General features: G+C 38.1%; 1 protein-coding gene across 4 annotated transcripts in view; it reads left to right on the plus strand.

Annotated features, from left to right (window-relative positions):
• DBF4 (DBF4 zinc finger) overlaps positions 1-15,794 on the plus strand; it is a 35,900-nt gene that overhangs the window by 9,220 nt on the left and 10,886 nt on the right. For 2 of the 4 annotated variants that reach the window (XM_012551294.3, XM_023505114.2), the window contains exons 2-6: positions 2,149-2,324; positions 7,238-7,417; positions 9,599-9,649; positions 13,768-13,837; positions 14,042-14,118. In XM_012551294.3, coding sequence (XP_012406748.1) covers positions 2,149-2,324; positions 7,238-7,417; positions 9,599-9,649; positions 13,768-13,837; positions 14,042-14,118 — 554 coding nt within the window. The remainder of the gene's footprint in view (positions 1-2,148; positions 2,325-7,237; positions 7,418-9,598; positions 9,650-13,767; positions 13,838-14,041; positions 14,119-15,794) is intronic. The other 2 variants (XM_023505113.2, XM_012551295.3) reach the window with 2 other exon arrangements.

Raw genomic sequence — 15,794 nt, forward strand, 5'->3', positions numbered from 1 at the left:
GATTTCCATTTACCGTCCCCATGACTGCAAAACAGAATATCCTTCTTTGGCCAATCCTCCTCTATATGTGTAGTCTCCTTTCATTTAAATGTAAGCTTCTTGAGAGGGGCTCATTTTTTCCTCAATTTTTTTTGTATCTTATCCCAGTCCTTAGCACAGTGATTGGCATGTAGTAGGTACTTTTTCTTTCATTGACTCATTCAGGTGCCTTTTTATCCACTAAAACAGCCACCATGCTACTTCACATCCTCATCACTTCTTTCTGGTCTTGAAATAGACTCCCAGTTGGTTTCGCCCCAATCCAGTTTCCATCCCACTGCCAAAAGAATTATCCTAAAGTGCAAGTGTGACTCTGTCCCTCCCCTACTAAGTAAATTTCTATGTTTCTCCATTATTTTTTAGGATTAAGTTGTAAATTGTTGGTTCACATACTGGTTTTACCACATTGACCCTTTTTATGGTTCTTCCTCAGAACACTCCCATTTATCTCCATGTCTTTATATTGGCTGTCCTCCTTGTCTGGAATATTCTTCCTCCTGCCCTGGCTGCTGACCTTCTGTGGTTTCCTTTAAGACTCAAAATCCGGTTTTCTATAAGAATCCTTTCTTAGCCCCTCTTAATTCTGTACCTTCTCTCTTGATTTCCTTAAATTATTATCCCATCTCATTTACACATAATTTTTTCTTGTCTTCCTCATATTGTAATCTCCTTAAGGGCAGAGACTGTCTTTTGCTTCTTTTTGTGTCCTTAGCACTTAATACAGTACCTGGCACACAGTAATAGCTTAATAAATGCATTACTGACTGGCTAACTGTACCTTTGCTTCTTAAAATCATTAGCTTCCTTCAAGGCTCACCTCAAGTATCCTCTTTCTCTATGTGAAGTTTTCCCTGGATTCCTTATGGAATGTTCTTCCTTAAAACAAATTCAATCATATGGATTTCACACGTGCCATTTAGATATTCTAAATATGTGCATACTTTGATAGGTGATGGTATTGTAAGCACCTCAAGGACAAGGATTTTAACTTCAGCATCTCTGCCACTCTGAATACTTAAATCACTTAAATTTATTGATTTAGATCATTCTTCTGGTAGAGGACTTTCAATGACTTCCTCTTGCCTTTTAAAGTCCTTCAGAATCTGCCTTCCACCTGCATTTCCTACTTTATTTCACATTATTACCTTCATATATTCTGTGTTTCAGTTAAATTTACCCATTGGGTGACTCCATAGATGACATATTTTCTGTTCTCCTGTGCTTGCACAGGCTGTCCCCCTGTACCTGGATGGTGGTACACTTACCCCTTTACACCCCACCCCTTCTCCATCTCTGTCCATGGCCTGCAAGAAGGCTTTTCTGATTCATCCTAATTGTTCTTGCTCTCTTTTTAAAACTGTGGTATATATTCTTTTCTGTGTGTATGTTATATCCTCTCCCTCCCCCCCTTCCACCAATAGAATGTCTCTTAAGTTTCTGTATTTAGGTGATAAAACATTTTGTATGTAGCATTATGTTTAAAATACATTAAAATTAATTTTCAGTAGTTCTCAAATGATATCTGAAGTAGAGTTATTACTGATAACTTTTTAAAAAAATATTTTTTTGCGTGAAATTATACATAAATTAATCATTGACCCACAGTGGAAACCAAATGTTTCCCCGTTAACTAGGTCAGTGTGATTGGAGGTTGTATTGTCTAGCCCCAAAAGAAATTTAACTGCCATCTCTTCTGAGAGACATAGGCCGAAGAACATAATAGATTAACATCACATCAGTTCTCCACTCTGGGTTAGAGAAGTGACAGCTTCCCTGATTAGTCTATCAGTCAAGGTCCACTTAGGAATGTTCTCCAGAACCTTACATGGTGATTCAGTCACCTGGAGTCTCCCAAGAATGACTGGGCAGAGAAGGGGTGATAGGACACACGTGCCTTTTGAATAAGCCTCTACTTCTCTTCAAAACCTTACTTTGTAATTTGATAGAATTTTTTTTATGCCCCGAGTTGTCAGTTTTCTGCATTAGTCATTTACTTCTCTGAAGGTAAAAGGTTGAACAGGGCCCTTCTCAAATTTGCTAAATCTTAATTATGTAAAAACCAGCTTTTCTATAAAACATAATTTAATTATAAAACTTTTTTTTTCATAGCAGGTGGTATTCAAATAAAAAATGAGAAGAATAGACCATCTTTGAAAACTGTGAAAAATGATAACAAATCAGAAAAGTCTAAATATAAGCCACTCTGGGGAAAAGTCTTTTATCTTGATTTGCCATCTGTTGTGATATCTGAAAGGCTGGAAAAGGACCTCAAGGAACTAGGAGGGGTAAGTTAAAATGCTGTTTCAACAAAAAATTTTTCCATAAATTTGTTACATAGTTTCAGTTTGGGCCTTCCCTGCAGCAGGGCAGTCCTTTTTCATGTCCCCACTCATTTCAGTGACTTCCAAACTTTTGATGCCATCTCTAGTCCATCTCCCCTTCCCTCCCATCGTCACATCACCCTGTGCTCTTCCTCCCGGCCATGGCCTTCAGCAGATTGTCCAGCTCTCCTTGACACTTTGTAACTTTCAGTCCTCTGACTCCTTCCTTTCCTGCTTGCTTGAGAGTTTGGCTAAGCTCTTGGAGGAAGGCACCACACTAGTTGCCCCCCCCCCCCCCCCCCCCCAAGCTTCTAAGCTGTGATCTCACTTCTGACCTCATGCAGCTGAAGTTGCTGTCCCCAAAAACGACCTTTGATCTCTTTGCTACCATGTTGGCCAACCCTCCATCAGTCCACGTACTTGTTGAATCCTCCATAATCTCTCACAGTGTTGATAGCCTCCTCCTCCAAATTGGAAGGCATTTTTCCCCCTCAAGCCTTCCCCCACTTTTCAGGTGCTTCCCTATCTCCATGAGCTCTTCACTGGCACTCACCACCCAGCCAGCCTTGCTGCTTCTGGCCTTTCTGCCTCTGACGCAGTCACTGGTACTCAGCTGGGCAGTCACACAGGCTCTCCCCTCGGACAATGACTTCTGTCCTCTGGCTTCTCCCATAGCGTTCCCTTCTCCATCCAGCAGCCAACATGAATTTCCAGGAGCACGAATCCTGGCAGTGTCACCCCCTGATCCTAGGAAAGTCGAGGGTCAAATGTAAAATCAGCTGCTCATCATTCCAAGCTCTTCCCAACCCATCTTCACACTTTCTTCCCTCCATATGCTTTCACAACCCTGCTACTCTGGCCTTTTTGCCGTTCTCCCCATGGACCCTTTTGCCTTTCTCTGAATTTGTACTGATTATCCCCACATGCCTGGAATGCCCTCCTTCCTTACCTTGGGCTCCCAGCTTCCATGGCTTCTTCCAGTCCCACTCTAATATTGCCTTCTGATGAAGCCTTTCTTGGTCCCCTACCCTGGCTGTGCTTCTCCTCTGAGTCTTGTATATACCTTGTTGTTGTACTTGTTTAATGTTAGAATGGAAACCATCTGAGGGCAGGGACAGTGTTTTTACCTTTCTGTGTATCCCAAGTACAGTATTTGGCATATGGATAATACACACTAAATGTATATTTATTGACTGACTGACTTAAACCAAGTAGAACTTAGGATTCTTCTCAGACATAGAGCAAGGTGTTGGAAAGAAAGCTTTCATTTTAAGGATAGCATGCCTTAGTGAATAGAAAGAAAGCTTTGGGTTGGAGTCTTGCCTTCGTGTGCCCATGTCAGCACCAGAGGCAGCTTGTTTAGCTGGTGACTGCAGGTGAGCTCACTGCAAGTAAATTTCCACTTTGGGAATTTCCTTTATCTGTGGAATTAGTGATTTTTGTGGGGGAGGAGTAAATAATGCCAAGATTGATGTTAACTCTTTTCAAAACTAGTTGATTTTTGGAAGCTGATTATAAATTGAGTAGAGGCCCCTAGTGTGTTCTTATCAATTTGGAAGTCATTGTTCTAGGACAGGTAATAGTCTGAGAGCTCACAATTAAGGCTCTCAGTAATGATAAAAGTTTTGTGGCCAAGTCACTTAAACCCTCTAAGCCTCAGTTTCTTTGATTGCAAAAAGACTATAATAATACCCTGCCTAACTCATAGTGTTGTAGAGGGGGAAAAATACAATTGGCAAATAATTAATTTGTGCCAAACTCATGCTTAGATTCATGGCGTGGGCAAGAACTCTTTAGCTTATTATTTACTGGTGTTATTATATATCAGGGTTCTGGGGGAAAAAACTATAATAGTCAAAAGTGGACTCCTATCCCCTAAAAAAAGGAATGAGGTTTTATGTGAAATGCTTAAATTTTCCTGGTTATTAATTGATATTTATGGAAAATCCTTGTTATATATTGGTTTAATATGTACTTAAAATTGTAATCCCTGTAAGAATACTTTTTAAATAGAAAATCCTGCTTTTTTCAGTACTTATATTGTTTTTGACAAAGAGTTGAGAAGGTTAACTGATATCTAAGAGAACAGAATTAAGATCCAAAAAAATTAAATCCGTTCTGTAGTGCAGAATAATATGCTGATCCTAGTAAGATGACATTAAATAGGATGTGTGTTTCCTACATGTGGAATAAAAATTCTTCTAGTTTTATACATGAGATAAAAAACTACATCACAACAGGATGTACTGCCTCCCATTAGGTTAGATGACAAGTTCATGGAGGTTGTGTAGATAACAAGCCCCACGTGAGTGAGCATCGGGAGACCCCGGCCAGATAAGACCAAGTGGCTTCCACTGTCTTAGACTGCAGAAAGCCAACTCTGCCATGTCTTTTTCTACACTTAAACTAGTGGCTACAGGAGACTGAGACTCTTATATCCATGTGAAATAGTAATTAATCAAAGGTGTCTCTCCAAGGTTGCAAAGAAAGCCTAATAGAGCTCATATGATGAAGAACAGTAAGGAAGAAAATGAATGAACTGTGAGCCCAGTGACAAGAAAAGAAAATGAAGGAGTGAGGGAAATAAAAGTTGATCTGCCTAATGTCATAGCTTTGTAGACTCAATTGAACTCTGCCCTGATGTTCCCTGTTCACCAGTGGCTACTTCATTTAGGAAATGTGTTGACATGCTGGAGTGAGTGCATGTAGAGAAAGGCATTCAGGATGGTGAAGGGTCTAGTAGCATGTAAAGATTGGTTGAAGGAACTGGAGATACTTAACTTGGAAGTAACTTAAGTGGATATAGCTTTACTTTTTAAAAAAATTTTAATGGGATATTAAATGAAAGAAAAACGACATTTATTCCACTTGATTCTCTTGGGCAGAAATAAAATCAATTCACAGAGAGATTTTGACTCGAAATAATGAAAAACTTTGCACAATTAGAAGTGTCAAAAATTAGATTTGGGTTCATTAGGAATCTTTGTCTACAGGGTTACCCATCCCCCATCCTCCTTTCCAGAAATGTTGTAGAGGCAGTATCTGCTTCAGGTATAGGTTGGACTCAAATGATGGCCCTTGGGAATTCCTTATAAGTAGGAGATTTGCATTATTAATTTAGTTTCTCCTATCTCTTATTAAGCGCTTTACCTACAGTCTTAATATGTTTACAGATTGTAAGTTTGCTATGTGGTTTTACAGTCTGGTAATGAAGGCCAGCCAATGGAGAGTAGGTTAAATTGGCTGGTTTGACCACATGCAGTCACTGTTCCAACTGGGATTGGATAAGCTGGGAGCTCCAGAGTCCCCAGGGGCCTTGTTTTACTGAAATCCAAAACAGGTAACAGCAGTGCTTGCTTAGAGATGAGAAAAGTGCGACAGACAGTATTTTTGTCCAGGGTTATACCATGTCTGAGGTAGGAACTGAACTCAGATTTTCCAGATTTCAAGTCTTTTGCTCTATCTACTTACCCTCTTTGGGCCATCACTAGCTCCTACTTACATCATTCTCACAAGACCTTTTGTTTTTACAAGTTGGGCTTCCATCACAGTGTCTTGGGTCATCTTGTTCAGTCTCCTCTTTATTCACATGGAATAAAGGAGAAAACCAAGAAGGAAAAAAAAGATCAAAAGAAGCCAGTGAAAGGAAGAGCTTGCCACCCCCTGTGCCTTCAAGGAGTGTCTCCTAACTTTCCTCTTGAACAAAAACCCCTTGAGGGCCAAACAGCTTTAGAATCCTTGTAATCAAGATACTCGGGCCCAAATTGCTTTATTATTTTGGGCAAGCCATTTATCCAATACCCTGAGCCTAGTTTTCTCTCTAAAAGCAGGACAGAATATCAAGTACCTAACAGTGTTGCTGTGAGGACCAAATCATGTAAAAGTGAGTGACATGGCAAATCTCATAATAGCAGAGAAATGTCAGTTATTATTATGTCTCATTTAAAGACGGGACTTTAATACTTCCATCACATTTTTCAAAGAGGAAAAATACTTCCTCCTGGTCAGGAAGGTTGAAAATAGTCTATTTCATCTAACCAGTTTTCTTTCAAGTGCTAACGTCCCCATCTGCTGGAACTTTGAAGTACTGCTGCAAAATGTTTTGAGTTGTATTATTTTGTTTTGTTTTTTGATCAGTATTGTATTTGTTATCTTATCAACATGACTGAGCATTCTTCATAACTTTTATTTGGTTGCAGTAAATTTTATGGCCCATTTTGAAATATGATTGGAGCAGTTATTCCTATTAAGAAAAAAGGGTAGTATCATATTCTCAGACTCAAGAGGAAATATTCTTTTTTAATGTTCCAAATCATGTACTCTTATTTTAATTTTTCCTGCTTACATTGTTAAGTCCTGTAAGAATTATTTTCATGTTACAGATGTCTGAGTTCTTTTCCAGAAGCCATTATATTTATGCAGAAGCTAAACAGTAATGACTTTTTTTTTTTTTTTTTTTGGTATTTAGTCCTTGTTACTTTTTGATGGTTATCTTCAATAATGATAAAAGATGTGACTATACCAAAACGTAGGGCCTGCCTGGGTTTTTTTGGGGGGAGAGGCAGCACTTAGTTCAGTGCCTGACAGGCACATATAAGGCACTTAATGATTACTTCTTGATGTAATGATTGATTGAGAGAATGGTGCTTATGTGGAATCAGTATTAGCAGTGCAGTTGTTACATCTCATTACTATAATTATGCCTTTATTGTAAAAATATTTCTTTGGGTAAGTTCATCATTTGTAAGCTAGAGGGCACTAAATTGAATATGTTTTAGTTTATTTTGAGTAGCACACACAACACATTATTGATGTTTTATTTATTATATTTTATTTATTTATTGTTTACATATTTATTATTGATTCTTTTTTCTTAGAGAGTTGAAGAATTTCTCAGCAAAGATATAAGTTACCTAATTTCAAATAAAAAGGAAGCAAAATATGCTCAGACATTGGGGTGTATTTCTCCTGTCCCAAGTCCGGAATCAACATATACAGGAGGAAATACTTCACCTCATCCTAGTTGTGATGGAAGTTCATTCAAGACTCCAGATCCAGTAAGTTTCTTACATATATTAATTAGCAGAGCTTACAACCTGAAAACCTTGTAACTTTATATTAATTAGCTTTGTTGCTTAATAATGTATTGTCTTTTGATTTTTTATTGTCACTTTTTTTTTTGGTGAGGCAGTTGAGGTTAAGTAATTTGCCCACAGTCACACAGCTGGGAAGCATTAGTTATTCCACTTAATCAGTGTGAGGCTGGATTTGAATTCAGATCTGACTCCAGTGCTCTATCCACTGCACTGTCTAGCTGCCCCTTCCATTACTTTCAAGGGCAAGGCCATTCCATAATGTCAAATTAGATGCTAATCCATCCTTACAATATAAATAAATATGTAAATATATGTTGTTTATGCCTTTAACATTTACAGAATATTTCTTTTCAGATGCATTTTGTTTTTCAAATGACAGCAAAAGGGGATAAAAATAGGGAATGGCCTTGTTATCTTGTTGGTGTGAAGTGCTTCCAGTGGGGAATGTCTTCTGACAATTCATCTTGGCCCTTCTCTGCAATTAAAATAATCCTAAATTTGCCTTGGGCCTTTAGAGTTCTGTGACTTCCCCAGAGCCAATAAGCTAGTTTGTGTTAGAGACAAGAGTACTAGGTTTTTGTCATATGCCATACTGCCTCTGACAACTTGAAGAATATAATAAACTGGGGGTGGGGAGTGGTAATAGAAAAAGCTAGCTCAAAATCATCTGGAGCACAAAGTGATTCAGTTTCAGTGGTAGGAGTTTTTTGGTAGGAGAAAAACCACCTAGCTATCCTGGTTTTAAAAATAAGAAGAGGAAACAGACTCTTCAATAAACATAACAAATGTGTTTTAAATGTTCTTCAGTTACATTTTATGGCCATTTTGAGGAACTGGGAAAGGGGAGGAAAGGTATGAAAGGATGGGAAGGTGGGAGAAGGGAGAGTGACAAGAAGAATCAAACCAGATTACCCATTCTTTCCTAGAGGAAGGAAGGAAACACAGATACACAGAATAAAACAGTAATGGTTGATAGCACTATAAGGTTTACATATGTTCTCTCATTTGATCCTCACTTTCTCTGTAGAGAAAGTACTATTATTGTCCCTATTTTATTGATAAGAAAATGAGGCAGGAAGGAGTTAAATAGCTCCTCTACAGTCATTCAGCTTGTAAATATCTGAAGCAGAATTTGAATCCATTTATTCCTGGACCCTTAAGTTCATTTTAATTTCCACTATAGTTGCTGCCTCAAGCAAACAAGTGGAGTGGTCTTGTAGATTTCCACAGTGACCTTGAAGAATTGACATACCTTTGCTATCCATGGAAAAGGCATTGTACCTTTTGTATTAAGAATTAGACATATCCATCCTGCCATTTAGGGGAGGGGGTGGGGGGGGGGGTAAGAGGTGAAAAATTGGAACAAGAGCTTTGGCAATTGTTAATGCTGTAAAGTTACCCATGTATATATCCTGTAAATAAAAGGCTATTAAATTAAAAAAAAAAAAAAAAGAATTAGACATATGTAGTAAATTCACTTTGTTTTCAAATATTTCAAAGGGGCAAGGCAAAACTAGAAAAGTGCTCAGAAAAACATTTTCAGTGCCATTTATCTGGGAAGCATCCTGAAGAGAGCAGAACATGACATACCTTCGTTTGGTTCTTATTAATTCTCTAATCTTGCCTGCTGTGAAGTTAGTTTTCTTCGTCTCTAAGATAAGGATATTTTAAATATAAATAAATATACTTTAAATAAGTATATATTATATAAATAAATTGTTATAATAATAGCATGCTTTGCTTATTTATCATACATGACCATTGTGAAGATTGAGTGAGATAACATATGTGAAATGCTTTGGGAAAATGTTACCAGCAAAACCTGGAAAAGAGACGACTTAGAAGAAATATAATCTTCAACTCTGAGAAACTATCAAGTAGAAGAACTAGCCTTCCTCTGCTTGATCTAAGAATTTAGAACTGGGACAATTAGATTAGAAGATTTCTACTCAATGTGAATGATTACTAGTCTTCTGAGGTCACTACTAAAAGTACTCAGGGAGTACAACTGTTTTTATTATGTTAGTAGTCATTCTAGAATTGTTCTGACCTATTTATGTGGTTTGTAGAAATGTGTGTTTCTTTAAAATGATTAGGCTTAATTTTTCTTCAGTTTACAGCTAACCAGTTTTTTCCCTGTAGGTATGTATGAGCAGAGGAAAATTATTAGTTGAAAAAGCTATCAAGGAACATGTAAGTTAACTTTTTATTTTTTATTTTATTTCATTTTTGCTGAGGCAATTGAGATTAAGTGACTTACTCAGGGTCACACAGCTAGGGAGTATTAAATGTCTGAAGGCGGATTTGAACTTGGGTCCTTCTGACTTCAGGGCCGGTGCTCTATCCACTGAGCTGTCTAGCTGTACCAAGTTGACACATTTTTAACAATAATCATATGGGATATGAGGGTGATGTGGTTGCCTTGCAAACTGTCACCCCATTGATCATCAGGGCTAATCTAGTTAGCTAGATGGGTGTCCCCTTCTTCCCTTATCACTCCATATGCATCTTTTCTCAGTAAAAGAGGAGGACCTTCCCCAATAGAGGTGTACATGTCAAGGGTACATGAGTACCTGTGCTCCCCCATTCGAACAAGCTCTCAAAGCCCATTTGTAAGAGAATGTAGGGTTTTCATACTTCCAAGACTCCGGACACATCCATATGAGGCACTGCCTGGGGCAGTCTGCTTTCCTTTAAAAAAAAAAAAATAATAATTGAATAAAAATGTAAACCGTATGATTAATGTATACTGTTTTATTTTCTTTTGAATGCTAGCACTTCGTGTCCCCTTCTTCTTTAAATTGTTAGTGTAGCAATTCCCTAAATTCCTAGTTTCCAGCTATTCAAAGTAAGTATGACATGTCTCCTTTTTTTAGAGCACAGCATCTACTTTTAAGATGCACATTTTGGAATCTTTCTAAAGACTTTGACACCTCATTGCATTTTTGTAACTAAAAACTGTTAAATTTTTGGTACATTCCATCTGTAGTTTTTACCCATTGTATTACTGTCTTCCTTTTGTGGTTTCTTGAAATTCTGTCCCTAATTATCTTCTAATTACTGTTATCTGCAGCCTGCATTTATTCTGTTTGTGATTTTATTAGATTCATTTTCTCTTCCAGATTTCCTCTTCTTCAACATCATTTTCCTTTTTTTCATGCAGCACTCTAGGTGCCAAAGTGATGACATCCAAGTGCATTATTTGAGAGAGCATAATAAAGGGCATTGGCTCAAGAGTCAGAGAATTTAGATTCATAGTTTGTTTTTTATTGTAACTCCCAAGGCAATCTTAAGGGAAACACTCAAGTGCTCTGGGCCCCAGTTTTCCTGCTTGTAAAATGGGAGACAAGACTTGGTCTTTGACATCCTTTCCTATTCTTGAGCTACAATTTCCATTGTCAGCAGTGATACAGCTGCAAATCTCTTTATCCCGTTTTGCATCTTTATCTCAGTCTTGACTTCTCTTAGCCTTAGCCCTGTTATCCAAGAATAGCGTTGGCTGAAATGAATATCCTTTTCTTACACTGCTGTCACCCAACTGAAGCTCCTCTCCTCTTCCAGAAGATTGGGTCCAGAAACCTAGAATCAGAAAAGGAGTGTGGTGGCTGCCGAGCCAAGAAGGTCTGGATTCAAAGCCCAGCCTGGCTCCTGGGCAAGTCAGTGATGCTGGGACTGCAGACAAAATCCTGAGCTCTGGAAGAGGGCAGTCTCTTCCCAGGGGCTCCGACCAGGTGACACTGTAGGTTTGACTTTAAACAAGAAAATGGGTAGCAAGTAGAGATTGCCCTCTGACTCTCCCTAAGTCATCCTCTTCTTTTTTCCTCATGATGATCTCAGTCTCATCCACCTCTCCCTGTTGTAGCCATTTATCAGTTCTGCTCTGACCTCATTGTCTTCCCATGTGCTATCTTCCTGGGTTCCCAGGCAACTAGTTAGTTGCTCTCAATATCCTCCCCTACTTATAACTACTTGATAATAACACTTATCCTAGTGGGTACTTAGCACCTAGTAGGTGCATAATACTTATTGATTGAAGAATGGTGAGGTCAGTTAGCTGTAGGAACTACTTCTACTATATAGTAATAATATCTAATCAGAACTGGGCTCTCCCTGCAAGTGCAATCCATATATTTTTTCCTGACTCTAAAGGGCTATTTCAGACCTTCTCTTTTTTTTTTTTTTTTTTTTTTTTTTTTTTTTTTTATTTAATAGCCTTTAATTTACAGGATATATACATGGGTAACTTTACAGCATTAACAATTGCCAAACCTCTTGTTCCAATTTTTCACCTCTTACCCCCCCCCACCCCCTCCCCTAAATGGCAGGATGACCAGTAGATGTTAAATATATTAAAATATAACTTAGATACACAATAAGTATACATGACCAAAACATTATTTTGCTGTACAAAAAGAATCAGACTCTGAATTATTGTACAATTAGCTTGTGAAGGAAATCAAAGATGCAGGTGTGCATAAATATAGGGACTGGGAATTCAATGTAATGGTTTTTAGTCATCTCCCAGAGTTCTTTTTCTGGGTATAGCTAGTTCAGTTCATTACTGCTCCATTAGAAATGATTTGGTTGATCTCGTTGCTGAGGATGGCCTGATCCATCAGAACTGTCAGACCTTCTCTCTTGAGGCTCCACCCCCACCCCTCTCAGATATTTCCAAGAGGACACAGACTATCATCCAGAAGTGTTTTCTCTCTCTTTCCTCTCTCTCCCTCTCCCCAATCCTTCTAGCATCTCTCCTCTTGCTCTTGTCTCTGAGCATGTGATGGCTTTCTCTTGGCTGTGTCGTTTCTTTTCTACTCTCCTCTTTCAAAGTTGATCCAGTCTCTTCCAGTTCTCTTGGGGATTGAACTCCAGATCGTTTCCCTCCCCTCATCTTCATTCTTTACTTTGTCTTCTGCCTCCTTCATGCCCCCTGCTGCTCTTACCCTTAAAGTCTTCTCTTGTTCCATCCTCCTACACCTTCTATTGCATCTAGCTGTATTTATACCAAAGGAATCAACCTTGTGTCAACCTGACTATGATAAAGCTCTCTTCAAACAATTGACAGTCTGTTACTGTTGCTATCCTTGAAGTCTTTCCAGGTTATCAGACTTTCGTTTCACTTACATAACAATCAGGTCCTTGTAATGTTTGGTAGGACTCATGGCTATCTGCTTCTTAGACATTTCTTCCTCAGTATCTCATAGGCCTTGAAAACTTGAAACATTTGAATGAATATAAAAATTTCCTCCCTGGCTCCACCTCCTCAAACTCATACTCTAGTCTTTTGGGTTGAATACATCACCATCTTTCCAGGCGTCTTTATTATGGCTCTACACAATCTGTTTCATCCTTGATTCTTCTGCTTTAGCTCCCTCCATCCAGTCAATTGTCATCCTACAACAAGAATTGCATCTGTTCCTTCTCACTACTCATATAGCCACCATTGTTTAGACCTCATGAGTGGTCACCTAACCTCTTAAACCAGCTTCCTAATTGTCCTGCTGTCTCATTCTCTCCTCTCTTAAAATTCATCCTTTATGTTGCTGACAAAAATAACCTTATGAATCTGACTGTACCACTCCTCTATTCAGAAATTATTTGCTTCCTGTTACTTTTTAAGATAAAATAAATTCATCTTGGCGCAGTAAAGCCCTTCACAATCTGGTTCCAGCCTACCTTTCCAGGCTGATTTCCCATTCTTATTTCATGCATTTTTTGTTACAGTCAAAGTGACCTAGTTGCTGTTGCTTGTGGTGCCCTGTTTTCCATCTTTGTACCTCTTTGGCCCAATTTGTTCCCCAATCCTGAAAAGCCTCTCAGGTTTTCTTCATGTCCACCTTCCTATAGATAGTCTTTCTTACTTTTCAATGGTTAGTGCTCCCTCTTTTTGCAGGTAATTACGTATAGGCTTATATTATACATGGCATTTCTCCATTGTAAAATATAAGCTCGAGATGGAGGACTGTTTTTTTGTTTTGACCATGTATCTCTAGAATTAGCACAGTACTTTCATGTGCACTGGATTGGATTTAGATGGCTAGCCAAAAACTCATTTTGACCAAAGCCATGGATTTAGTGACCTTGTGGAAACAATATTAATATTTTTAACAAGAATATAATATTTGGATTAACTTTGATTGATTGTTTATAAAACACTTTTCTAAAGGAGAGAAAACAAATGCATTCACAAATGATGCTCTGATAGTCAAAAAAAGCAAATACCTTATTTCTTCTGCTCTATTCAATCACAATTGTATTTAGCACTTAAAATAAACTTCTGAAAAGTATTAATTTCCTTTTACTTTTTACAGGAATTCATCCCTTCAAATAGTATACTGTCAAATGCTTTATCCTGGGGAGTGAAAATTCTTCATATTGATGGTAATTTCTTTTCCTTTGGTTGTCGCAACTTATCTATAAAAATCATAGAAAAGCAGTAGTCTTTTATGTTGCATGAAATTTTTCTGTTTGTAGCTCGTTCACATCCAATTTCCTTTTTGGTCTTTATCTTAGTGTCATTTTTCCATTCTAATTTTTAATTCTGAAAATAAAAATAACCTTATACCCTTTTTTCTTTTAATAAAGATATTAAATACTATATTGAACAAAAGAAAAAAGAATTGTATCTGATCAAGAAATCAAGCACATCAATACGAGAAGTGGTGAGTATTTTCTAAGTATAGAACAATATCCTAGCAAAATCATGTTTTTGCCAACCTGCTTTTAAGTTCCATAGATAGACTTTCTCCTGGATCTTTCCGATGAAAACACATATACGTGAGAGAGGTGTTACTGCTTTTCATTTAAACCTGATTCTAGGCCAGGGAGAGAATCTGGCCACGGGGCCCTTCTGTGATCTTTTGTGTCATCTCAACTTAGTGCAGATAGGGACAGAAAACAGCCTGCCCCTCTCCATTCCCCTAAGGCCAAGGCAGGATCTCATCAATCAGCCTTTCCTTGGGCTGGGCACAAAGCTTTATACCTGGTGGGCATGTAAAGTAAAAGCCTTGTTACAGAGTAATTTAGGATTTAGAGGCTGAAACAGTTGCTTTTTAAAATGCCTTTTTATCAAATGCAGGCTGTCTTCCTGTTGCTTCTTCCCATTTTCCAAGCATAGCAGTAAATGCAAGGGCAGTGCTTTATACATTGCAATCACAGACTTTCATAATTTAATGATTGGAAGCTGTCAGCAGTCACAAGCCCTGGATTCCCATGTCCTGTCTGTTGCTGCCACTTGTAGCAAGGCTCTTAGTCTCTCAGTGCCTTAGTTTCTTCATCCGTAAAATGAAAGAATTAGATTCACTTATTGTTTCTTGATCTAAAGTCCTAATACCTAAGCAACCTCTCTTATTTATGGGCAAAGAAACTACACTTAGTAGAGATAAGATTATTTAATTAGTTTGATTGTAGCAGAAAATCTTAGAACTGGTCATAAAAAGCTGGTCAACTGCCTTCTGTTTGTTTAAAAAAAAATACAAAAACAAAAAAAAAACAAGGAAAATTGCTTGCAACCACACTTTAAATCAAAGTTTTCACAACTTCCATAGAAGGAAATAACTTATCCGCCCCAAATCACCTGATCCATTAATTGTTTATTAAACAAAAGATCTATGTAGACAGATTCCAGAAATAATGGTCTCTAGAGCTGCTGTTGTCCAAGTGCTGGATAAACAGCATTTACTGTCCATAAAGGAATGATTTGTAGTATGCTTCCAAGCATGAAGAATAAGCATTTATTAAATGCCTGCTGTGTGCCAGTCACAGTGCTAAATGCTCTTACAAATATTTTATTGGTCATTTCCATAGCAACCCTGCAAGGGTAAAGTAAGAATTATTTTTATCCCCATTTTTACAGAGGAGGAAACTGAAGCAAACAGGTGAAGTGACTTGTCCGGGGTGACACAACTAGTCAGTCACTGAGACTGGAATTGAACTTGAGTCTCTGTGCATTGTGGCACCCTCAACTGCTTCTGTAATGTCATCATTTGTAATTTGCAGTGCTTCTGTTGAAATTGTTGGATTCTATCTTTGGCCACATCCTTTGGGGAGTGACTCTGGGTTGTGTGTGTTGTCACTCCCTTTCATATTTGGGGATTCAGACCAACTCTCTTCCAAATACTAGATGGATGTCCCCTCCTCCATTGACCCTTTCCTAGTCCAAAATGTGCCTCCCTCAGTGGTGAGTACACTCTCCACTTCAAGAAATTATTTTTTATTTACATCTCTGGGTACCTGTGATTTTCCCTTGGTACAATGTGAACTCCTTGGTGCCGGTTCTCTTTCCTTTTTGTCACCTAGCACATTTAATAGGTGCTTATTAAATACTTAAAGAATTTAC

This window comes from Sarcophilus harrisii, chromosome 5 (assembly GCF_902635505.1).
Source record: "Sarcophilus harrisii chromosome 5, mSarHar1.11, whole genome shotgun sequence".
Lineage (NCBI taxonomy): Eukaryota > Metazoa > Chordata > Mammalia > Dasyuromorphia > Dasyuridae > Sarcophilus > Sarcophilus harrisii.